Here is a 27,326-nt window from a genome sequence, read left to right as displayed (position 1 = left end):
CCCTTGTATTCCCTTAATAGCGCTGAACAGGCCGTCAAACCTCAGTGTGAATTCTTCCTTCAGCTCACTAATGGTGTTAAGAATCGAGCTCGAGCTAGCCGCCGCATCTGAGTCTCCATTGCTAGCATTCGCATCAGCCATTCTCGGGTCACCTGTAGTTTCTGCTTTAGATGATTTCTGAGTCTTTGCAGCTTGTTTCGGAGGCATTAGGGCTGATTGTTCTAGATTCCGCACAAAAAATGTGACAATTCCCAGGTCCTACACTGGCTGTTTGATAACTTCGAACAATGTTACAGTTAATGCACCTTATTGTCCCTCGGTCATCTCTTCTTCATGTTATGGAGACCAGTTGCCTCCTGCTGAGTTTCTCCACACCCCGTGTTCCATCTCCAAGCCACCAGCCCTTCCCCATTCATCTGTGCGTTTGCCCTTGTGCTGATGGGCAGTACACCAGCTGCCAGTGGACACCACACATGGAGAGAAGGCATTACCCATTACATAACTGCACTCCTGTTTCCACTCCCCCATCATACTCTCTCCCCCTTTAGCACCATGGAGCAGCATGTTCACATAGGTGGAGACATGTGTCCCCTGGGGCCTCCCTTGATGAAAAAAAAACACTATTTCACTTTGCCTTGACACAATAAAACTGTAATGTAGAAGTTGTTTTTTTTTTTTTTCAACCTCACCAGAGCCAAGACTATATTTATTCATTGCTAAGCCATCTCACCTTTGGGCCATGGTTCACTGATTCGAACTTCCAGCTGGACACTTCATTAATGACAACTCAAAAATATTTATTAGGAAATAACAAAAACTTTTACTTTCCACTGAGCTTAAATGTTGAATGTACTAAATCATCAAAATAAGTATGAAACTTGAAAAAACTAAATTACATAAGATTAAGAAAATCAGCAATCTCTTAAGACAAAGGCAGTGATCTTGAAAAATTATAGGTCAAGTTTATTTATTAAGTAAAAACGTGAATTATTTTTTTATTTTTCATCATTGAGAGGGATGTGCTTAGAAAGAAGAATTTAAGCAAGAACTGCACTTCCCTAAAAGAATATTAGAGTTGACTGCTCAGCCTTTACCCATTGACAAAACATGATTTAAGAACCATAAAGTTAATCTGTCCAAAGAAACCAAGCAACAATAATAAAATGCCATATGTTACAGTTCTAGTTTTAAAACTGTAACTTTTTAGAAGTTACCTTGTGAGCGATAACCGGCCAATGCCTGCATGTCTCATGATGGGACTCTGATGCGCACAGTGCAGACTATTGCACCTCTTTATCATATATCATTTGATATGGTTTTGGGGAAAAAAAAAGTTTGTACCTTATTCCTCTAGGTATAGAGTCTGAAAATTATATTCATAGAACATGTTTGCGTATCATAGCCCAAACCACCACCACCAGAAACACATGCCTTAACATAAATCATACACTGCCACCTAAAAATATTCACAACCCTTCACATTTTCCTTTTTTTGTGTATTGATCAATATGGTTCATTCACAATCATTCAATCAAAAATACTCAGCAATTCTCAAATACACACACGCACATGTAATATATCACACCCTGAGCCATGATGCTCAGAAGCATAACCCATTAATAAAAGAGCCAATTCAATTCATACTTCTCCCCTCTGTGGCAGCTTACACTGACAGCAGTGCATCATACTTAAAATCCACCAACTCGGGGCAGTACATCCCATAAAAAACCTTTTTAGCTGCATCTGCCTCCTGCTAAGCCCACTGGCTGATAGGGTCTTATTTAATTTTCCAAATATATTAAATTGGCTAGTTTTATACAACAGCTATAGGAAGCTCCAAGTCCACTTTATGTTCATTTTGGGATTCAAAGTTGTGTTTCATAAGACGTAAGCTGCGTTGTACATAATCTCTAGGATGATTTAAATGTTGCCACTTACTATAGTAATAAAATGTGAGGTCATATGAGTCTCAGTCTCATCCCCCTTGGTTTGAGTGACATGGCCACTAATCTGAGCCTCATGCTGAGAAACTCACGGATCGCCTCTTCTCCACCAGCCACTGAGATGTCATTTCAGTTTAATTGAGACTGTCACACTCTGAATCCTGAGGCCGGAAACACTTAATGGAAATCTTCCAGCTTATCCCCATTTTTAACTAAATGAGGTAGACGCTCTGCAAGTTGGTCACATCATTATTGTTACTGACACACAACAAATAGGAAGGACTTTGTCCAATTTCTGGAATTTTCAGGCTCATTTAATGCAAAGTCACAAATATTACAAGGTGAACAAAAGGCACCCAATCAAGATCTGTCACTCAGTGTAACAAAATGTCAGGAATGCTTTCAAATATTGTGAAGTTGAGTTCATCAGCTGCACCAGCAATGTAAAGGAAAACCAAATAAAGCCTATCTGATATAATAAAAAGCTGAAAGGCTGAAAATCCTATAAATGTTTATGGCAGAACTATTCACACTTTCAGCATGTGGTCAATAAAAAATATAAAGTGTTTATTGTGTTAAATTAAAAATAAATTGTGATATTATATATATTTTACTTGCATATAAATAGTTTCCTGGCAGAGAGTGTCAAGAAAATCAATGATTCAAAATGCCTTATTAACATAATTTTTCATCCAGATCTGAAGCTGTACTTTGGAAGAAATGTACCAGTATTTGTGCACAGCAATTAAAACTAAAACTCATATTATAATTACAATAAAATGTTGTCACTAATTCAGAAATTAGTTGTAAGACAGCTGAAAGGTGGCAGTGGTATTAGTAGTTTTTCTTTAAAATAATCTTGATTAAAGCATATTTTTTGTTGTTTAGCTACCAGCTTTAACAACAGCAGTTTATAATACATCTTTAGAAACTGTTGGTCTGTATAACCATTACTGCCATTTAATTCACACTTTTACTTTGTTAAGGTGTCTTTGGACTTGCCTTCAATATAAGTAAAAGCACTACAGGTAAATGAGTGGATGTGTGTAATAGGAGGCATTGAATAAATGGGGGAACCATTAAAGCACTTTGTATTGCAACGATGAGGTTCAACGATGAGGTTCAAGTGTTCTTTGATTGTAGCCCTTTTTATTTTTTTATTTCATGAAATCAAACTCGACCCACTGAAAAACTGATTCTCTGAGACAAATGCCACCTTGCAGTGTGGATAAATGTAATTTAGAGGAATCATGACCACGTGCATGTGTCACTGACTGTTAGCTTAAGGGAATAGACCTCAGCAATACCTGTACTCACACACACACACACACACACAAACATCCACATCCGTGTTTTACTATCTTTATGAGGACTTTTCGGTTACTTCCATTGACTTCCATTCATTTTCCTTGATTTTTAGTGCCTTACCCTGACCCTAACACTAACACTAACCCTAACCAGTTAATCCCTAACCCTAACAATAACTCAATTCATACCCTAGTCCTAAACCTAACCCCTGTCCCAAGAACGGAATTTGAAAAAGTGAAGACCAGAAAAATGTCCTCACTTTGTCAAAATGTCCTCACTTTGCGATAAAAATACGAAAAATGGTTTTCACTCAGCAACAAGTACAAGAACACACACACACACACACTTGTCTTACTCTATGTTGTGAGGACCTTGCATTGACTGTCATTGACTTCCATTGAGACCCTAAACCTAAACCTAACCATCACCAGTACATACCCTAACCTTAACCTTGTCTCAATACACACCATAGTCCTAAACCTAACCTCCAGAAAAATACCAAGTGAGGACCATGAAAATGTCCTCCCGTTACAACAAATGGTCCTTAGTTTGCTGGTGAAACACAAAAAATGGTCCTCAATCAGACTCACAAACAGGAACACACATAGTACACAGACATGACACTCTCACACGACTCCCTGGCCTGTGAAAACAATGGGCTGTTTAGGTCTTTCTTCCTTGTTGGACAGAGACAGCTATTCTCTTTTTCTCCTCTCTTTTTCTGATGTAATTCTCTTGTTGAGATTTTTAGAGAACAGGAAGGACTTACATCACTTCACACACCAGACACACACTCTTTGAGAGAGGTAGACTTTTTATAAGATTTAAAACAACTCAGGCTTTAGGGATATATGGATTTGTTGCACAGATTGTCAACTTAAAGCATCTTTAGTTTTTTGCTACAATTATTTCAGTCAATAGCGTCTCTACAGGTCCTTCTCAAAATATTAGCATATTGTGATAAAGTTCATTATTTTCCATAATGTCATGATGAAAATGTAACATTAATATATTTTAGATTCATTGCACACTAACTGAAATATTTCAGGTCTTTTATTGTCTTAATACGGATGATTTTGGCATACAGCTCATGAAAACCCAAAATTCCTATCTCACAAAATTTGCATATCATTAAAAGGGTCTCTAAACGAGCTATGAACCTAATCATCTGAATCAACGAGTTAACTCTAAACACCTGCAAAAGATTCCTGAGGCCTTTAAAACTCCCAGCCTGGTTCATCATTCAAAACCCCAATCATGGGTAAGACTGCCGACCTGACTGCTGTCCAAAAGGCCACTATTGACACCCTCAAGCAAGAGGGTAAGACACAGAAATAAATTTTTGAATGAATAGGCTGTTCCCAGAGTGCTGTATCAAGGCACCTCAGTGGGAAGTCTGTGGGAAGGAAAAAGTGTGGCAGAAAACGCTGCACAACGAGAAGAGGTGACCGGACCCTGAGGAAGATTGTGGAGAAAGGCCGATTCCTGACCTTGGGGGACCTGCGGAAGCAGTGGACTGAGTCTGGAGTAGAAACATCCAGAGCCACCGTGCACAGGCGTGTGCAGGAAATGGGCTACAGGTGCCGCATTCCCCAGGTCAAGCCACTTTTGAACCAGAAACAGCGGCAGAAGCGCCTGACCTGGGCTACAGAGAAGCAGCACTGGACTGTTGCTCAGTGGTCCAAAGTACTTTTTTCAGATGAAAGCAAATTCTGCATGTCATTCGGAAATCAAGGTTCCAGAGTCTGGAGGAAGACTGGGGAGAAGGAAATGCCAGAAGTCCAGTGTCAAGTACCCACAGTCAGTGATGGTCTGGGGTGCTGTGTCAGCTGCTGGTGTTGGTCCACTGTGTTTTATCAAGGGCAGGGTCAATGCAGCTAGCTATCAGGAGATTTTGGAGCACTTTATGCTTCCATCTGCTGAAAAGCTTTATGAAGATGAAGATTTCATTTTTCAGCACGACCTGGCACCTGCTCACAGTGCCAAAACCACTGGTAAATGGTTTACTGACCATGGTATCACTGTGCTCAATTGGCCTGCCAACTCTCCTGACCTGAACCCCATAGAGAATCTGTGGGATATTGTGAAGAGAAAGTTGAGAGACTCAAGACCCAACACTCTGGATGAGCTAAAGGCCGCTATCGAAGCATCCTGGGCCTCCATAAGACCTCAGCAGTGCCACAGGCTGATTGCCTCCATGCCACGCCGCATTGAAGCAGTCATTTCTGCAAAAGGATTCCCGACCAAGTATTGAGTGCACAACTGTACATGATTATTTGAAGGTTGATGTTTTTTGAATTAAAAACACTTTTCTTTTATTGGTCGGATGAAATATGCTAATTTTGTGAGATAGGAATTTTGGGTTTTCATGAGCTGTATGCCAAAATCATCCGTATTAAGACAATAAAAGACCTGAAATATTTCAGTTAGTGTGCAATAAATCTAAAATATATGAATGTTAAATTTTCATCATGACATTATGGAAAATAATTAACTTTATCACAATATGCTAATATTTTGAGAAGGACCTGTATGGCCTTCATTAGCTCAGTTGGTAAAGTGGAGGACTGTAGAGAGTTAATCTAGGCATCATTAGGTCCTTGGTTCGACTGTCTCAAAGGATTTGGGCTACACGCTGAAACAGTTGGTAGCACTGCTACTGTGCAGCTAGAAGTTCTTGGTTGGATTCCCGGCCTGGGGTCCTTCTGTAAGGAGTTTGCATGCTCTCCCCGTGCATGCGTGGGTTCTCTCCGGGTACTCCGGCTTCCTCCTACAGCCCAAAAACATGACTGTTATGTTGATAGGTTTCTCTCAATTGCCCTTAGGTGTGAATGAGTGTGTGCTTGGTTGTTTGTCCTGTGTGTACATGAACTGGCAGCCTGTCCAGCCGCTCACCCACAGACAGCTGGAGATAAGCACCAGCTCCCTTGTGACCCTGCACAGAAGAAGCGGGTATAGAAAATGGATGGATGGATGGTGTTTCTATTATCATGAGTTGTTTCTGTCAATAAGAATGTCAATCTTGACTTCTGTTTTTGTGTCCTTGTGCTGGTGAGTCTTGTACAGTATAGATGGGACATGCTGTATCAGCTCCGCTAGTTTCAGCTGCTGTTGCTGTAAATCATTCAGACATATTTCATAAACGTACATTTTTGTGACACATGAACCACAATGATGGTATATGTTTTCTTGGTTTTACTGGAAGGTGAAACACATTAAACCACAAGGACAACACACACTCCTGCTATGAATAAAGCATATCCAAGAGCCATTCATATGGAGGGAACAAGCAGTAATGGAACAGTAATTCATTCCCCAAATGACACCAAATGATGTGGGAAACCACAGTGTAGATTACGCAGCTGCTATTTTCAGAACATATCCAGGCATGAAATGTGTTATGGTCAGTTGAGAGAGGTGTTTGTTAGGTAGTGCTTGATGCTGGTAAAAAGTAATAGTGGTCAGTATGTGATCCGTCACGTTTAATTTGACCCTCCAGTGAGATTTGCCCACTGGAGGGTTTTGGCTCCAGCCTCAATTTTCTGTTCTTCATTTTAAGCAACAGCGCCTCGCAAAAGTATTTATAGACTTGAATCATTCACTTATTTTTTTCATGTTGCAACTAAAAACATTTGTTCTATTAACACTATACATGATATAATAACGTGGAATGTAATTGATACATGGGTTTCAATGTCTGTTAATGAACAAAAAGTCAGAGTGTGAAGTGCCTTTGCATTTACCCCTAATTAATCTCATACCCCTTAATACCTTAATAAAATCCAGTGTACCTGATGCCTTCTGAGGTCACCTGAGTAGTAAACAGAATCCGTGTTTGTAATTTAGCCTGAATTTTGGCTAAAACTGTTTACACTGATGCTTTTAGACATACATTTGCTAGCTGCATTATTGACGAGTATCCTTTAGCAAACCCATTGTTTCTCAGTTACATGGTGTCTCCCTAAACTCTACAATTCATCTTTTTATTATCCCAAATTTACTTTAGGTGCTTGGAGACATAAGAAAACATTTGTTGCTGACAATTTTTTACGGACACTGAATTTTTACTTAATATCAGAGTCTGTGGTGTTTTGATTCTGCACCTAATACAAACTGGGAACCATTTTATTTTCCAAAGGGAGAGTATTGGCGCTGCCTGTGGCCTATTAGTACATTTCTATCTTATGTTAAAGAAACTGTTGTTTCTGATGCAGACGATACTAAAAGCAAGAGCAGGTGAGTTTTGACAATCAGTGTTGTGCTTCAGCACAGGCTGCATGATCTGAAGTTGAACTTCTGTGGAGATAAAAGGCTAACTAGCTAATTAATAAATCTAACTAAGAGTCTGAATATTAAAGCATCTCAATTTTCAAACCAAAAATGCCAACCAAAAGTTTTGTTTCATTTATTTTAATTTACTTTATTGAGTTGCTAGTAACCATGTCTTCCAACGACCATAAAAATGGGTCCAAGTTCGGTTTTATTTTATTATATTTTTTTGGTATTTACTTCAGACACCCAAATCTATGCTTTCAACATTGCCTAACAATGTGTCCAAGTTTTATTCATTTATTTTATAGAGATGTTATTACCCCAGATCTATGCTGTCAAACACATTCTTCTAAAAAGTCATCTGTAAGTAAATGAGAGTAAAGTCACCTTTTAATACTCATGAGGCAAAATTACCATAATGCCAGATAAACCACTCAAACTGTTAACAGTAGTGTCTTTAACTCCTGTTCATATTGATCAAGCCATCTGTTTTCCCTCTTTCTAATCTCTCCTGTCTCTCACCTTCTTCAAGTACAAGCAAGTGGAGCAGTACATGTCATTCCACAAACTGCCGGCCGACTTCAGACAGAAAATCCATGACTACTACGAGCACAGATACCAGGGCAAGATGTTTGATGAGGAGAGCATCCTGGAGGAGCTTAATGAGCCTCTGAGAGAGGTATGAAAACACTCCATTCCACCTCTATGTCTGCAATTGTTACACACATTTGTCATTTCTGAATACTGGAGTACACTGGGATTTTCTTATTTGCAGTTTTCAGCCATGTGTGAATGAATTTACTAAATTAACTGGTCTTTATAGTAATTATCGTGCATACTGTTTTGACCACTTTTTTACTGAGGAGTTGAAGACAGTTTAGATGTCTGGTTCCACCTATTCAAAAAATGGTTTTCAGCACACTGCCTACTGCTGCAAACAAAAAACAAAGACCAGAATAACTTGAATAACAGTGCTTTAGCCATAGAAGGTAATACAATCCAAAACTTTAGATCTGAGCTGTGATTCTACTGCAGTTTTTAAATGTTTAAAACTAAAACAAAAAAATTAAAGGAACACTTTGAAAACAGACCAAATCTCTATTGAAAAAAAACAAAATATGTTGGATATCCATACTGACATGGAATGGGTAATGTGTTAGGAGTAAAAGGATGCTACATCATCAAATGATTAACCCACAGAGGGCTTAAGCCAAAGTCACAGAGAAATATAAACTGAAAAACTGATGTGGCAGGCTAGTCAAATTTGCTGAAATGTCATTGCAGCAACTCAAAATGGCCATCAGCAGTTTCTATGGCTCCTACATGTTTTTATGCATGTCTGACAACATCGGGACATGCTCCTTATGAGATGACGTATGGTCTCCAGGCGTACCTCCTCCTAAATCCTGACCAGAGCATCACTGAGCTCCTGGACAGTCTAAGGTGTAAACGGGTAGCATGGTATGGACTTAAAATGATGTCCCAGAGATGTTCTATCGGATTTAGGTCAGGGAAGCATGGAGGGCGGTCAATGGTATCAATTCCTTCATCCTCCAGAACCTGCCTGCATACTCTTGCCACATGAAGCTGGGCATTATCATGCATCGGGAGAAACCCACGACCCACTGCACCACCAAGGGGTCTAAAAATGGGTCTGAGGATTTCATCCCAGTACCTAATGGCAGTCTGTGTCCCTCCATGTAAATGCCATCCCAGACCAACAGTGACCCATCATCAAACTGATCATTCTGAACAATGTTGCAGGCAGCATACCGTTCACCACAGCTTCTCCAGAACCCTTTCACGTCTGTCACATGGGCTAAGAGTAAATGTAAATATCAGAGAAAAGAACAGTTTAAGTTTGGTTTTTAATGAGTAGTTGGGTTTTAAAAGAAGTATGACGCATGCATTTTGGTCTTACAATTTCTCTGTTTCAATGTCTGCTGTACGCATTTAGGAAATTGTCAACTTCAACTGCCGTAAGCTGGTGGCCTCCATGCCACTGTTTGCCAACGCTGATCCAAACTTTGTGACAGCCATGCTGACCAAACTGAGGTTTGAAGTCTTCCAGCCTGGTGACTACATCATTAGAGAAGGCACTATTGGAAAGAAGATGTACTTCATTCAGCACGGAGTAGTGAGCGTCCTGACCAAAGGAAGCATCGGCATGAAGCTTATGGACGGCTCCTACTTTGGCGGTATGTAATGTCTTTGCATCGATATGTCGGTCATATCTTTTATCTAATTCTGTGCGCCTAAAATCAATATTTCCGTACTGCACTAATAAACAAAACAACAACCTGTAATTTGGAAACGCAGCCTCATCATTACATCAGCCTTCCTCAGTTGATGTTTCCCGGTTGACCAAATCAAGCTTTGCTGCGCTTAAAACAACACAGGCATGTTCTAACACATGGTCACATGTCCTTTTGCAACATCTTGTACTGGATGGGCTGAATTATCAACACCGGGTCCTTCCTTTCAGACCAGAGATTACTCATGTAAAAGATGCCCTCAGCACTATTGCATTAACCCAAGTGCACAACATGCTCTTGTGCACGCATGTCCAATTAATAATAACTAAATAGTTTAGAGACATTGCATCTATGGAGCTGTGTTTCATACATCTGATAAGAGGAGTTTGAAGCTGTGCCTGTCAACAAGACATCACATGTCTCCTTGTTTTGGATCGACAGCAGGATTTGATCACCATGTATTATGTGTGGTAAAATCACTAAATCAGTGTTGCAGCAGTGAATACATTATGAATTTAATGCTCTGATACAAACTTTGTCCTCTGTAAAGCAGCTGTTCTTAGGTATTATCAGTAGATTATGAAACCTAAGGGTGAGAGTTCCTGTTAAGCCCAAAATTATTTATGAGCTAAAGATCATGGTGATGTCAAGGAGGGCTTCCGACATCAAAAATGTGGAGCTTATCACCAAAGTTAAATCAACAAAATAGAAGTGGAAACATGCAAAAATCTGGTCAGCGATTATAAGAAGGGTCTAATTGTTTTAATGGCAATTACTATCTTTCCATTTATTATTGAGAAGGGTGTAAATAATGTTTGACTTGCTTTCTTTTAAAATAAAATGTAAACAAAAATTGATGTTTTTATTTTTATTTTTTCAAAATTCTTATTTCACATTTTTTGTGAGATATCTTTCTCGTGTCCTATCAGAAAAAGACTTCTTGAATTAATCTAACTCGGCCAGGGGTATGAACAATTTTGGGCCGAGTTGCAGATAAACTACCATTACATAACTGCTACATTTAGCTTTTAGTTCAAGCACCTTCCAGGCTTGTCCTTTACAGTGCATTGCAAAAGTATACATACACTTTTAGCTGTTTACCATTTTGTCAAACTAAAACGTGATTGCCCAACAAAGTACAATAACAAAAGGGCTTTCAGGGTTGCCCCCTAAGCCAATACCCTTTAGAACCACCTTTCAATGCAATTACACGTGCAACTCTTTTGGAATATGTCTCCACCACCTTTGCAAATCTAAAAACTGAAATTATTTCAGGTACTCTTCGCAAAATGGCTGAAGCTCAGTCAGATTGGATGGAGAACATCTGTAAAGACCAGTCTTTAAATCGTGTAACACATTCTGAATCTGGACTTTGATTGGGCCATTCTAACACATTAATGGGACTGGATCTAGGAGGATGCTCTTTGCCACACAGAATGAGCCACAACAAGAATATCTAGGTATCAACAACTCTCCAAACTTTGCACATACAAAATTCAGTAGAAAACCTGTTCAACGTACAGCTGACAGATAAGTTATATTATCTTGCATCACCCACCCCACCCCACCCCACCCATCTCCATTTGCCACATATAGCTCAAGCCATAAATCCCTTTCTCAAAAAGGTCCCAAAACAACTGCTGCAATTGTTCTCTAGAATACCAGAACAACCCATTAATGTGTATGTGTATGTGATGTATTCTCTTTACCTTTTATGACCACTTAAAAATAATGCATTATTGAGGTTATGCTGAATATGCTGTATATTTGACTTTTCTATTACAACTGTTATTACAGTCTGCTGAGTGCTCTCTATAATGACAAGGAAGAATATGTGTATATGTTTCCTAACAACATGTGAAGCTTCTTTTGCAAATAATCTGCAAGGTTTTCTGAACTTTTTGGACTAGTAAAGAAAATAGGCATGGAGTCTACGAAAATGAATTAAGGTAATGAGTCTATGAAGTGCTAATGAATATTCATGTTCCTGCTAAAATCCACTTTGAATATACAGCAATTCTCTGTATTCATTGTCATCTTTAAGAATGGCACAGCAAATCACAACTGGCCACCCGGTGGTATGAACAATTTATTCAGCCCTAGTGGTTTCATTAGCTATATTATCCTTTCAATGCACTGCCCAATGGCCACTAATGATGCTGGCAATATGCAAATGCATGCGTCATGTGAAACCACGAAAATCCCAGGTGAGTGGTTATGAAATGATGTCTTGGCCAATTTGTGAACAATAACTCACACTGAAAGTAGAGCACCAAAACATTTTAACCATCATGTCCCTGAATTCTTCAAGAGTTTTTTTTAGCACACATAACTCAAAGTATAACAAATGTACAAGCTGCTCATCTGTAATATATTTACTAGATAACTGAAAATCTGCTGAGGGGATTTATAGAATATCAACTGCTGCTCTGCAGAAACTATTTCCTTCTTGTGTTGACAGAGACATGGCTATGCCTGTAAAGCTATTGTGTCATAGTGTAGCCTGAATAACATTCAAAGTAATCTGTCTGCATTTTTATTGTGTGGACTGCCCTTTTTCACTGCCTTCTTGGTCTTTTTTTAAGCTACAGTAAACAGTAAAGCTACAGTATAGAGGGAACACCATGGTGAGATTCAAAAAAATATCTAAAACCTTTAGGAAGACAATTTCAGTAGCTTATGAGTCTGGTAAGGGTTTTAAATAGGTCTAAAGAGAATATCTGGAAAATATTCCACAGACGGAGGACATTCAAATCAACTGCTAACGTGCCAATGTATGGCTGGTTAAGCAAGTTCAGCATCTCATTGCAGTATTTTCAACCAAAGTGGATAACACTAGCTAGTAGGGTGTAGGGTGTACTGATTTGTACCTCATTTGAAAAAGTTATTTTTTACATTGTTTACCCATTAAAACACGATTGATTTTTGGTATTTAAGTCCAATTAAATCACTTTATGTTCCATGGAGAAAAAGGATTAGACATATAAGCATTTCTTAAGAAAAATCTAAATATTTAACAGGGTGTCCTAATTTTTTTCACATTACTGTAAATGAATGCCGATGCTAGCAAAAAAAAATCTATTATCACATTAAAGCACGTTTAGCCATTTGCATGATTTGTGTCAAACATGTTAAAAATTCACACGTATAATAAAATTTAAAAGCCACGATTAAGATTGACAATTTTTGTTGCAGTTTTGAATTGACAACTTTGTAAAAACTAATATTTTATCTTTACTTAATGAATGAATGAACCTGAATGAAGTGAGCTGGAATGATTATATCTTTAATTAAATGTGCTTACATTTCGCTTAGCACCCTGTGACTCAATGACTATGAATGCATTGTGAGTTGTTGCTAGTGAGAACTGGGCTAATATTTTTTCAAAGTTATTGATCCATTTTTTTTTTGGATAAATCAAAAATTGCCTCTCCGTGAAGAGGAGGATTAACAATTTATAGCAGGCAAAAGTTGTAAAGTTTTAATTAAAAACTTAACTTAGCCTTAAACCAGCCAACAACTTGACCTAGCTATGAATCTGACTGCTATTGAACAAACTTACCTAGCTTCCATCAAATAAATGCATTACCCTGGGTGCTATAATTTGCAAAACTTTGTCAGCCTAGTGGGAGAGCAGAGAATTGATTTGATTTATTCTCCAATAAGTGAATCTAAAATGTAGCTCTCTCTGCAGAAGACAGAAGAGCCACATATTAGCAAAGAAAATGTGATTACTGCTCATTGGCCTGAGAAGAAAATAGGCATATTTTACTGCAGGTGCGTATTATAAATACTAAAATAAGCATTCAAAAAATCTAAATGTATTGTCAGTTCTGATTTTAAATTAAATAAATAGCTTGTTTTTTTATTACACTTCAGTTTCCTTTTAGATTTATCCAGAGTTATTTATTTCAGTGGACTATGATATTTTGAGCTCATAATTATTTCCTTTTTACCTTTTTTTTAGATAAGTATATTAATGTAGATACTTGGTTTATTGTCAGAGCAGCAGCAATATAATTTATTCCAGATTTAAAAAGAAAATATTTCATTTTAAAGCCCTGAAAGTCCTTGTTATCCTATATACTAATGTGCAGATTTACCATATTCTTGTGTCTTATTAGCATTCTGCACTAATAACTTGTTTCTCTTTTTTCTTGTTACTAAGAGCAGATGCCTATAATACTTATACATATTAATGATAATGTTGGCTGGTATGAGACACCTACTGAGTAATAACCTTTAGAAAAATTGCATAGAGTATTTTGACTAAAATTAAACAAAATGTATATCATGGTCTACTTGCTTTTATTTATTACTACGAATCATCAGTAATTCCTTCTGCTGATGAACTTTCTAAAGTTTTTATATATTCTTGATTATGTTATCTATTACAGTTTTTCATTATTATTTTTAATTTTGATATACGGACCTACGCAAATGTAGAAGAAACAAGTTAGCAACAATTTTTAAGGGGTTATTGTGCAAAATATTATTCCCTTTTCGTCATTTGTTACATAAGTCTAAATAGCTGGTATTACCTGGGTAATTAGTCAGGTTATCTGGTAAGGGTAGCTGATCTCAAGTTGGGACATGGTGTAAAATCTTCACACTTAATTTGTAGGTTTTACACAACATTTAAGTTTATCAGTGTGGACATTAAATATCTTGTCTTTGTGGTGTATTCAGTTGCATATAGCTTGAACAGGATTTGCAAATCATTGTATTCTTTTTTTATTTACGTTTTACAAAACATCCCAGCTTCATTGGAATTTGTGTTGCAGTTTGCTGCTGAAGTTTAAAAACAGCAATACCTTAATAAGAGTGATGGCTGGCAGTTTCCACACCATGAGCTTCCAGTTTTTTTGCAACTATAAATGTTTACAAATAATAAATTTGGTTTTCTTGTAAGCGAAAGAAAGTTGTATTTTTCTCATTGGGGTGACTGTGGCTCATTGGGAAGAGTAGTCTTCTGAAAACTGTGGACTTGATTCCAGCTTTCTTCTGCCAAATTTCAATGTGCCCCTGGGCAAGGCATTTAACCACAAGTTACCTAATTATTTGTATATCGGTGTGTAAGTGTGTGCATGTCTGTCTGTCTGTCTGTCTGTCTGTCTGTCTGTCTGTTTATTTATTTTTTGCTTATATATTTTATTCAAACACATTTCTATTTCCTGAAACTTTGTGTTTACAAATTGTGTTTACAAATTGATGCAAAGACACTCCATCCAGTCACAGTTTATTTCCAGTGCAGAACCCTTATGCGGTTTCTTAATGGACTATTCCTCTGATTTGTTATTCTTTCCCTTTTCTGCTGAGAGTCAGAGGAGGTCGACCTTTAAAGGCAAGGGAAAAGGAGGGCATGTGGTTGTCAAGACAACAGTGCGCCCCAGCCCTCAAAAAAGTGGAGCTATGTGTAAAAAAATGCTGAAGGAAAGGAAGAGGAACAAGTGAAGTAATGAAGCTTAGCTGCAGATCTCTTCCTTCACACAGCTGTCAGTGCTGTGCAAATATCCATGCATTTTGTAAGTTGGTCAGACTAACTTTGCATAATTTCTGTATGCAAAAATCACTGCAATCTTGATCACTCATTTGCCCATTAGCTTTCTTCAGCGGGGAAAAAAAGGCTAAGATTTGTTTAATTGCAGTGCTTCACTATTGGAACCCTTCTCACTTCCTGACTGCCTAAAACCCACCATTTCTAGTTTCTAGTCATGTTCTGTCTTTCTCCCTTCCAGAGATTTGTCTGCTGACCCGAGGCAGAAGGACAGCCAGTGTGCGAGCAGACACCTACTGCCGTCTGTACTCTCTCTCGGTGGACAATTTCAATGAAGTGCTCGAAGAGTATCCCATGATGAGGAGGGCCTTTGAGACGGTTGCCATCGACAGACTGGACAGGATAGGTAAGACCATCATGTTGTTCAGTCAACAAAAGGACTGAATTTATTTTTGTGCATTCAGCATTTGTTATTGTGAGCAGTCATTATAAGAAACAAGGAGGTTTTTGTGTTTAAATGTGTTTTTAAGGCTACTTTGGAACCATATCTTCAATTTAATTATCTTTCATGCAGTGTAAGTCATGAAATGTGTGAAATTAATTGAAGTAGATTACCTATATTTAAAATACAAAGGGAGAAAACACTGTTTCTCCCAGAATATGTTAAAAACAGTGAAAGAAAGGACAATACTGTAGAGCGATAGAGATAAAGGGAGTTTAGCTGTATAGCACCAGTCATAGACAAGGTAATTCAAAGTGACTTATAGGAAAAACAGGTTAAAATGCTTAATGAAAAATTACATTAAAGACAATGAATATATCAAAGAAATAATTGTAAAATGTCTGCATCACATAAAATGAAACAAAACACTAGTCCTGGAAGCAAAGAGCAAATCGGGCTCTCATGTCCTGAGAGGTCGACGTGGTTTACACCTGTAATATTTAAAGCTGTTCAGGCCTGAAGACACTCATGCTTGACAGACAGACAACAAGATTTTTAAACAATTACAAACACACTATAAATAAACAACTTTTGGGATGAAAAACTATTTTCATTTGTGAAAATCTGAAAACTAAGTGTGACATATTAGGGACAATATCTTAAGTCAGTCCAGTAAACCAAGGTAGGTGTGATCATGACCATTATTTTTTGAGTGGTCAGTACTTATATTTCCAAGTTATAGGTCATTGTAACAAGTGATAGTTATACTAACTTTCATTCTTTTGTTGGGAAATGCGGAAAAATCAACTTTTGGAGTTGGCCTTTGAGTTAGTGTCTTGTTGTAATGTTTCATTTTAACAATAACGATACTGCTGAAGAAATGCCGTCGAACGAAATTCCGTTTTACTTTCTTTACAATGAGAATAAAGCTTTTTACTTATTTAAGTTACGACTTATAGTTAAGTTACCAGTAGTCAGGATTTATAACTGTTAAATGGTGGCCTAGTGGTTAGAGAGCAGGGCATTTGTGTTTCAGAGAGGCTGCAATGGTCACTGATTCAAAACTCAGACTATCACTCTGGGTCCCTGAGCAAGACCCTTAACCACAGAATGCTTCCAGGGTGCCACTGGTGTGTGCAGCCCACTGGTCCCTGACAAAAAGGGTGGGTTAAAACCCAGAGGACAAATATCGCCACTGAGGGAAAATAGGGATGAATAAAATAAAAGCGAGAAATTTGAGCACCTACAATTTTAACCCACTGCTACTTTTATGCAAACTGGAAGAATTCAGGATTCAAAGTTCTTACAGCTTAAAATTTTAAGTCTCTGCAAACTTTTGGTTGATTTACAAGAACATAGAAATCAGAGTTAGGCAAACGTAACTTAGTTATGCAAAGTTAAAGTTGAAATCCTAAAATTAAAAATGCCATGACGTTTGTTGCCTCGGAATTTTTGGTACACCAACCTTTCTTTTTTTAAAGTGCAGTGCACTGAAGACTGATAGGATATGATCAGTTTTCCTGCGGTTGGTCAATCAGCAATATTGATGAACTGCATCTCCTTCAATGATTTATTGTAAAAGAGAACAGTGAAGACAGGGTTGCAAGGTGGTGCAGTTGATAGCACTGTTGCCTTGTACCAAAAAGGTCCTGGGTTAGACTCCCGGCCGGGGGTCTTTCTGCATGGAGTTTGCATGTTTTTGTTTTCTGGGTACTCCAGAGAGAACCCACGCATGCACTCCGACTTCCTCTCACACTCCAAAAACATGACTGGTTTCTCTAAATTGCCCTTGGGCGTAAATGAGTGTGTGCATGGAAGAAGCGGTAGAAAATGACTGACTGACAGCAAAGACAACATTACAATAATCCAACATGAAAATAAAAACTTGCACAGAAAAACAGTTTTCCTCTCTCCTAATTTGACAGGAAAGCCTTCATTCTGGAACTCTTTAAAATGGTAGTGTTGTAGAAACATTTGTTTTTACCAAGACAGAGACCGATGATTGTCACTCAGAATCAGCTTTATTATAATCTTGCAAGAGAGAAGGATTTTTTACAGCATTGAAGATGCGCTCAGTAGTGCTGCCAAATCGTTCTGCCTAGACAAAGCAAAAGTTTCCCCTGTAAGCTACAACAGTTTTCAAGGTAACTCTCATGAGACCCAGAAAGACGAGGTGAACCCTGTTGTCCTAGACATGTTGACAATGGAAACCTTACACAGTGTGGCATACATGTTATCTCATACAAGTGAATAGGAGAAGGTTGAAAAACCATCTCTGTAAGACTAAACAGAAACATCTGTCCTAACTCTGGAGGCAGAAGAGAATAACACTGAAGGGTTTGAATACTTTTATTAGATCTTGCAGAGTATCTAGTAGAAAAAAAAGCAAGGCACTAAAATTTACCATAACAGTAGTGAACTGATTTAGTAATAGTTTATGTTAACATTTAGATCTGAGTTTACAACATTAGCTATGGTATTCTTTATAGTTGTTAGATTTGTTGAATCTTGTTGTACTTTTGACACTTAAAAAAATGCCTTCCCTATTCTCCACATTAAGATGGAAGACATTCTGACACATTCAGAATCAGCTTTATTTCCAAGTTTGTACAGATAAACAATGATTTTGACTCCAATACACTCTGGCTCACTCATTGATACTATTGACACAATTAGTGACTCTCCAGGGACTGTGGTCTTATGGTGACAGAGAAATTCAGAGTTGTGTTTCATCCGCCTAGGTATTGCAGGAACTTCTGTAATACTCTAAAATTTGAGTTAGGGCAGCATATGGACACTGAATGGCAGAGGCAAGAGAATGGAGTCTTGAAGACCCCACATATGATTTTTTTTAAAATTTAGATTCACCATTGTAAAAATTCTTCTTTTGCTACTAAGATCTGAACCAATTTAGTACAGTACCAGTACATTCTACCATTACTATAGTCTATCAATCAGTACGTTATACTATACTATGTTGTACTTTGTCAAAGCAAGACCAATGTTTTTGATGCATGAATGTTAATACTTGTGTATTTTAAAACTTTACAAAAGCTGTCTTAGTGCTGATATATTGATTTGTTTACTTATCACTTGACAGAGTGAATTTATTGATAACCAGCCTTTCCAATGATATTTGCCAAAAGTGATAGGTTATACATGTGCTTAATTTATCAATTACTCTGTCAGAGTTTAAAAATGTAAACCTTTGGTGTACAGATAATGATAAATACAATAAATACATACAGTTATGCAATACAACTAAAAGGTGGGTTCAAAAAATAATAGCTTACGTGCAGTCGGAGTTCTGAAAAAAGAAATCTGAGACACCTTTTCTGCTTTTCAGGTAGCCGTGTCAACCTACGCTTAAAAAGGAAGACAGAACTGCACAAAGAAATTCTGTTTTTTTATATTAATCTAGGTGTATGTTCTTGAATGTGTCCAATTAAACCACAGGTTTATTTTAACTCAAATATAAAGGGAACAAGGAGGCCGTTCTCAAAAGACTGATGACATGCACTGAAAGAAAATAATTGGGTATTATTAATGTGATGTCTGGTCCAAAACACTGCTCTGTCTGACATCTGTGGCAGCATGCTGGGAAATGACACTTAAACAAAATTACAACTATGAATTATTTGTTTATGTTGCCATGTTTTAATGTTTTCAGTGAATATGATTGCCCTCTAAAGTTAAAACACACACACACTTACACATATGCACACTTGCCATCGTGACTGACAGTTATTTTTTTTTTGCAATGTGAACAACTTCTTTCCCCAGCCTTCTAGAGGTTGCTTGTCACAAGACCACACTTGACATGTGTACCAAAAGCTCCGCAGCCACAACCTGTTGCCATAGCTGCCAAATTTTGCACATGAGTACCCCATCAGTCTGACAGCTCACTTATTTGGGGAAAGGCGGGCGTGTCCGTTTCATGGCAGCCTAGACCCCAGATGTGCTTGTTGTGCGTTAATCAATAATTACATCTGCCTTTCTTTTTGGTTTTGTCAACAGTAACTTTAAATAAAGATATGTTAAGGTGGAAGGAAAGTGTGAGTGTCTGATACATCCCCTATGCAATATGTATCTTTCTATGTTAATATTAACCAGACATCACTTTTCACACACATAGTCACAAAGCACTGTATATCTAATTGTGTCTCATCACTTCCCAGAACAGGCACTTTGCAGGCAGAGGACTACACTTTTGTAATAAGTAATAGTTTTCTCAGGGTATGTTTGAAAAGACATACTATCACAAAAGCTTGGAGAAAAGCTGCTTCTTAGCATTTCTTATCATCACACCTTTGTGGCAACCTTGCATTTCAATAGCATATGGTGATAAGCAGCTTTATCTGAGTCATGACAACTACAGCAGTGTTAAATTGAAGGCAATTTCACTCAGCTATTCTAAAAAGGTTTGGACACCTACCCAGGAGTTGGGTAGGTGTCAACTAGATAGGTGAAAATGTAGTTTTGTAGCATGAGTGCACTACACAGATGCTCTGTCTGCGCCAATTAAGATTCACTCACCTGGGAATGAATACTTGCAGTGGTGACATGGCACAGGATTTGGCTTAATTTACTTTATTAAATTCAGCAAATGACTATTTTACAACTTGGAGCAAAGTACAGTAAATATGAATTCCTGTCTGTTTTCCTTACTTGAGAGAGGTCTTTATCACTAAGGTTATACTTGCAAGTCATGTATCTTCAGTACATGCAACATGCAAGTGATAGAAAGGCCAAAGAATTAAAACCATCATCTGCCTTTTGCAGTGTTCCTTCTCACAAAAACTAAACTAAAATGAAGAACATCTTGAACAGAAAAGAATAAGAGGTACTGACCTTGATGTTGTTCCAACATTTAGGCTTTCCATTCAGTTCTCGACCTGTTTTCTGCAAAGTAGATCCAAACTGACAACACTCAATATGCGCTGGTAAAGTATGTCCAGCTTGTGTGTGTTCTTCAAGTACCTAAAGAAAGACAGATGTTAAATCCTTGGGATGCAGCTAAGAAGGCTAGCAAGCTAAAATGCACAAATCCCAGCGTTTGTCCCAACTATCCATCCAGCGTGCTTAGCTCCACATTTTACAAGAAACAAAATCTTCTTAACATCTGAACATGAGTCTCCTTCATAAGCAGCTGGTATGTTTAGTTTTTGTGCCTCACCTCACCATTAGCTACCTCTCCTTATTTCTAAAAGCATAATTTTCACTGGTTAATAAACCTCTCCTTCACACCTTGCGGTTAGTTGACAGAAAGTTCAGACACATTCATCTCTAACACACATCTCAGTAATTTGACAGTGTGTTGGTTGGTTGTGCATCCTATTATCTCCACAGCTGCAGCCTGACCCTGCCAGAACCTCTTTTCAAACGCACACCTACTTTTAGGAATTTAACAGGTACAGCTGTGCCGACATCTCTGCAAGGAACTCTCAATATTTAATCCACAGTCAAGTGCTGTCAGTTTGCTTTCACAATTCTTCATCACCAGTCTTCAATTTGAGACCAAACTATTTGTTGAGAACCCAGCTGGGTTGTTGAAGGTTCATGGCCAACTTGAATGTCTTTTGAGACAGCCTAAACCCAAACGTTTTAGCTTTTGTCCCACACATTACAGTAGAAGAGACTGAATACCCTCATTCTTAGTTGAGTCTATATTTACACAGGGGATTGTAATTGTACTGTGGTACATTTACAACACAGAGAGCCTTAACAGCCTAAATATATTGGACAATAAGTAATTTTTATATATTTTAAGAACAACTTATAAGCTACAGTATAAGCTAAAAACAGCTAACAAAAATTGCATATTTATATATGAACTTTGAATTAAAGAATCAAATCTGCAATCCATCTGGTTCAGAAGTCAAGGCTTTGAACTCAACTATGCTTTGTATGACTAGCTTTGTACTTGTTGCAATGAACATAGTTATCTCAGTCCTCAGGCCTCATGTATCACGATCAGAAAGTGAGCAGCTGGTCAGCACCATGTCCAAATGGACTGCACTTGGTTTCTTCATCAGTAGTCTCCTGTTTGCATCTTCAGTCTGACTAATATACTGGCAGATGCATCAATTATTCTTAGGGGAAATAAAATAAAAGTTGCAGAAATTTCAGCATTTTAAGAATCTATGTTCAGTGTAGAACGACAATTCAGGTTTACACAATTCCTTTTACATTTTGAAACAGAGATGATTTAATGCAGTCCAACTTAAGATTAGCATCAATAGGAAGCTATTAAAGCAGATGCTAACTGTAGCTTCATTTGAAAATTGTGGTTATCCAGACACAGTTTTCTCACAGTGGTTTACAAGCTGTTTGTATTTTGTCTCACTCTGTCAATGTTTCTATTTTTGTACCTGGTTCCCAAAATGTTGCCAAATGAATGGTTTGCATGTAGGAGAATCTTCTATGCTTTTGTTAAAGTTGTCAGCCAGTCTTTATTAGTTGACTCCATCATCACAAAAAGGCAACTGAATCCCTACTTCTTTTAATACTTCAAAATCTCAAACATAGAAAAAAGCCCTAGATATGAGGGTCAAGTGTCAAGTTTTAAGCACAAAGCGTCATATTCTGGGCCTGTAACAAATACTTTTAAAAATCACATTTGACAACAACTGCATAGCCCGTTGTGATGTAGGCTTCATCTTGATTTACAATATGCTGGCGTTGTACCTTCATTACACCTCTACAAAGTATCCCTATGCTACAAAAATGCAGGTCAACGTTCTCTACATTCTCTAAATCTCAACTACACATCTATATTCTGTGTTCATGTCATTACAGGCAAGAAGAATTCGATCCTGATGCACAAAGTCCAGCATGATCTCCATTCTGGTGTTTTCAACAACCATGAGAATGAGATGATTCAGGAGATAGTCAAATATGATCGAGAGATGGTTCAGCAAGTGGACGTACCACGGCAACGGGCTATGTCCATGACACCTCCTCTTTCTGGTGGGATCTTTTCTCCTCCAGGTTCCTCCACTCAGCCTCGAGACTCGGCAATCGCCACTCTGCAGCAAGCTGTGGCAATGAACTTTTGTAACCCCATGCAAGGAAACTCGGTGGGAGCAGGGACCTTACAGTCTCCTAGGATGGTGAGGAGATTCCAGGTGATGCAGAGTGTATCCAGTCCAGTCTCTGCTTCTCCACTACAGTCACAACTCCTTGCTCCTGGTGCCTTTGCTCCAGTCTTGGCCAGTCCCCCAGTGCAGAGTCCACTGGCTGCTGGAGGACAATCATTCCACTATGGATCCAGTGCGCTGGCTGGTCATATTTCAGGCTCCCAGCTGTCTCTGGTTCAGCAGTACATAGCCAGTCCCACACACCGGCCCAGCATGCATAAGAGCACCCACTCTTTGCACCTGGGCAGCCTGAGCCAAGATGTCAGGGCCCTGTCTGCCTCTCAGCCCTCATTACCTCATGAGGGGTTAGAACCAGCTGTCCCCAGTCCACCCCAGTCAACACAAGTTTCTTCCACTTCTATTGGAGCCACTCAGACCCCATTAGGCCCTGCCAGCATTCGTAGCACAGTACCTCATAGGGTGGTACTCCCCCACCAAATGTCAGTGGGGGCCTTCCCTGTAGCATCTTTGCCTGGTTCTGCACTTAGTTTTGCAGCAGGGGTTGGAGTAGGTAGCATGGGAACAGGTCAGGGGGACACAGGACCACCTAAAAAGGACTCAATAGGGAGCCTTCCAGAGACAGACCGCATGAAGGTGATATCCAGGCTATCCTCAAACTTGTGATCTTAAACTGTTCTGGAATAGTGACTGAATGAGGAGCATGATTGCAGGAACAAGTTCCTCTTCTTTTTTTGAGTTTGACTATCTGAATGTATGAATGTTGAGCAAGTAGGGAGCATCTGAAACATTTGAATCTAGTGACATTTGATTCTGCAACACTGAGATGTTTCTACTCTAACATGTAGTTGCACAGATTCGTAGAGGTAAAGTAGAGTCTTTCACAACATAGTCAACTATATTCTTCAATGTCCTTTCATTCACCTCATATAATGCAAACCTCGGGTTGGATGGTTAAAAAAACGTTATTCAGGGACCCGCTTCAGATATCAGAAGTTGGAACTTCATTGGTGTTTATTTGCTGTAACTTCAAAATACGCCAGTTCTCCTTTTAAACTGGTAAACGTTAGTCTTGGTGACAAAGTTTTATTTATGTTATTGCTTTCCAACTATCTTAGCGCCTTATTGGTAAGCACAATTTAAAAAAAAGAAATAACCCTTTTTTGACAACTTTATTACAAAATGTAAAGCCATGGTTCCCATGGACTGTTACTATGAATGGATTGCTGACAGTATTTAAAAATAATTATTTTACCTGGGTTTCATCGAGGGAAAATGTAATACACAAAAGAAGTAAACCCCAAGCTCCTTAAAAGCATAGTTTGATTTTTTGTAGATGGCCATCAGAGCAAATTTAGTTTAAAGAAGTAATCATACACAAGTTTCAACGTTACAGACTTTCATTAGCTGCATGAAATAATGCAGGTGAAAGGGTGTTTAGAGTGCTTTGCACTTCTCAGCGTTCCATCCTGATTAATTATATTAACCGGGTACAGCGCTGTCAACATATTTTTGGAAGTCTCTAATGTTGTGAGGCAAGTTTAGTCTACAGTGAAAGGGACCTTGGAGAGATGAAAAAATCTGTTAATTGATATGATTTCATCATATCAATTATCATTATGTCCATCTGTTTGCTGCCTACCACACATACGATATAGACTACTCAAACACTCTTCATGTAATCCCACTACAAACGACCCAAACTATTCGTTTAGGATCACAGAGAATATGAATCATCCATACTGGAACGGTATGGATGCAGCTGATGACAGTTGGGGACAGTGGGACAAATGGTCTTTTTCCAGACCATTGATTTGTACTCTTTTATGCCCATGTTTGTTCCCTTAATAAATCTAAAGAGGGTGAGTTTTCAACTCAACTTCACTATGCACCTTGCTGTTTTGTTTTTAAAGTACATATTTATTGGTTCAACAACACATTTTCAGCCCTATGGAAATTGCTACTATCAGCCAAAAATGTTACAGTAAATTATGTAAAGTTCAACAATTGCCTGATTTGGTCAACATTCTTATATCTGCTGGCTGTATGAAAAGATAAAAGAAAAGTAGTTTGTTTTGGACCTTTTCACTGATTACTTACAGATTTGAAGGAATCCAAGTAAGCAGTTCCTGTTACCCAAACTTGAATTGTAATTCACTGCCAATTACAGACTAAAAACTTATTGCAGTTTAATTGTAAATTCATCCTTTTCTAACCATGAGTTTTTACTTGCCTTTAGTGGCTGTTTGGGCAATGCATCACTATGCCAAAGTCAATTCTCACAAATAATGGATCTTGTGTTACTGCCACAATTTAAATAAACAGCCAAGGACAGCACTCAGCCTTTGCAGGATGTATATGACTGTTTACCTCTGTCATTGATGCTTCTATAAGAGTTCATCAAATGCCACTGATTTTTGTCCAAAAGCATTAGGAAGAAGATCCTTTTCTCCTGGACCTGACATTCTATTCACCTCAGCTCACTATTGCCTGAATCATTACAAGGTAATGATGAGTGGAAAATGGAATCCCTCAGACTTGTTTGGGTCCGTAATTGTCATTCTTCAACTGGATTTCATTATACTGTGCCACTGATGAGTTCCTTTCCTATGATTATTTTGCATTTCTGTCCTGTTTATTCTACATTCCTGCACAGTCATCCAACTTAAGAGTTCCAAATCAGACAAAGTAGACAGTTTTAAAGTATTTTTATACAATGGTTTTTTTAGAACCTGTTGTGTTTTTGTTTCATGATCAAATTATGCCCCCCAGGAACTCATTTGGGTCCTCCAACTTAATTAAAACAGGCATGTTATGAGAATTGTGTTTATGTTACACTGTGTCCAGGGGGCATTGGTCTGGGATGGAAAATGCAGTTTGTTACCAAATTAGATTTGAATCCATAATTGAAACAAGGATAATGGAGTATTGAAGAAGAAACAAAAAAGAGGACTTACTGGAAAATAATATTTAACATATATACACATTCACTGGACACTTTGTTAGGCAAACCCGTTCAGTTGCCTACTAACACAAAAAGCAAGTCAAGCAAAGACATGGCAGCAGCTCAATGCGATTAAGAATCTCGATGACTTTAAGATGACTTGCTGGAGTTCAAACCAAGTATCTAAATGGGAAAGGAAGGGGATTTAAATGACTTTGAATTTGGCATAGATGTCCGTGCCTGATGGACCAGTCCAAGTTTTCCAGAAACTGTTGATGTACTGGGATTTTCATACACAACCATATTTTGGGTTCAAAGAGAACAGTTGGAAAAAAATAGTTGCGTAGATGAAAATGCCAGAGGACTGGTTCAAAATGATAGAAAGGCAACAGTAGCTTAAATACCCACCTGCTGCAACCAAGGTATGCAGAATACCATCTCTAAAACCGACAACATGCTGAACCAGAAGCAGATGGGCTACAGCAGCAGAAGACCAAATAAGGTGACACTCCTGTTCACTAAGAACAGGAAGCTGAGACTGCAATTTGCACAGGCTCACCAAAATTGGACCTCTGCACAGATTAGAAAATTGCTTTCAGCTGCAACATTCTGATGGTAGGGTCAGAATTTCTCTTAAACACCATAAAAATGAGGGTCCATCCAGACTTATATCAATTTTGGAACACTTGGTACCAATTGAGCATTGTTAAACATCACATCCTACCTGAGGATTATTATTAACTATGTCCATCCCTTTATGACCACAGTGTACCCATCGTCTGATGGCTATGTCTAGCAGGATATTTTGCCATGTCACAAAGCTAATGACATTTCAGGCTGATTTCTTGAACATTAGTTCACTGTGCTCCACAGTGGCCTCCATTGTAACCAGATCTCAATCCAAAAGAACAACTTTGGGATGTTGTTGACCGAGAGATTTATATTATGGGTGTGCAGCCAATACATCTGCAGGGACTTGATCTATCATGTCAATATAAACCAAAATCTCAGATCTGACGCTTTGTTCAATCTATGCCACGAAGGATAGATGCGAAAGCAAAAAGGAGCTCAACCTGGAACTAGCAAGGTGTACCAACTAGAGTGGACAGTGAATGTAAATTCAGAGCCCGGGAACTGACATGGGAAAAAACAAAATATAAAATGCGCACGAAATATTATTTCATACCGACGAAATACTGATTCGTTCTCATGAAGTAGGCATCAAGGGACCTGTGTTGCAGGAGATGTGTAACTCGTAAGTGATGGCGCTCAGTGTACGATGGGTGTGTAAATATGTATGGGTATGTCCCAATTCAGGGGCTGGATCCTTCGAAGGACCCGGTCTACATGGGCTGGGTGCTTCGTCAACTGCTAAAACCACGGAGGCTGGAAGTGAGGAGCTGCGAATTGGGACGGTCTAGCCGCTACCGGGAAGGTTGTTGAGGCAAGCCGGCAGTTACTACGGCGGGAGCGGAAAACTCCAAACACGTCGGAGCACGTTTGAAATTAAGCGATGTCTTGATAAATCAAGCAGATATTTCACGTCTACACAGTTATATTCCCACACT

The 27,326-nt window shown here is 38.4% G+C and overlaps 1 protein-coding gene across 1 annotated transcript in view; it reads left to right on the top strand.

Moving 5' to 3' along the window:
* Positions 1 to 27,326, top strand: part of hcn2b (hyperpolarization activated cyclic nucleotide-gated potassium channel 2b) — a 78,423-nt gene extending 51,097 nt beyond the window's left edge. The window contains exons 5-8 of the mRNA XM_047375113.1: positions 8,056 to 8,202; positions 9,481 to 9,721; positions 15,517 to 15,681; positions 22,516 to 27,326. Of these exons, the coding sequence (XP_047231069.1) occupies positions 8,056 to 8,202; positions 9,481 to 9,721; positions 15,517 to 15,681; positions 22,516 to 23,480 (1,518 nt within the window). The 3' untranslated portion in view covers positions 23,481 to 27,326. The remainder of the gene's footprint in view (positions 1 to 8,055; positions 8,203 to 9,480; positions 9,722 to 15,516; positions 15,682 to 22,515) is intronic.

This window comes from Girardinichthys multiradiatus, chromosome 9 (genome assembly GCF_021462225.1).
Source record: "Girardinichthys multiradiatus isolate DD_20200921_A chromosome 9, DD_fGirMul_XY1, whole genome shotgun sequence".
Taxonomy (NCBI): domain Eukaryota; kingdom Metazoa; phylum Chordata; class Actinopteri; order Cyprinodontiformes; family Goodeidae; genus Girardinichthys; species Girardinichthys multiradiatus.
The sequence above is the reverse complement of the archived record's forward strand: the minus strand, read 5'-3'. Positions and strand labels throughout refer to the sequence as shown.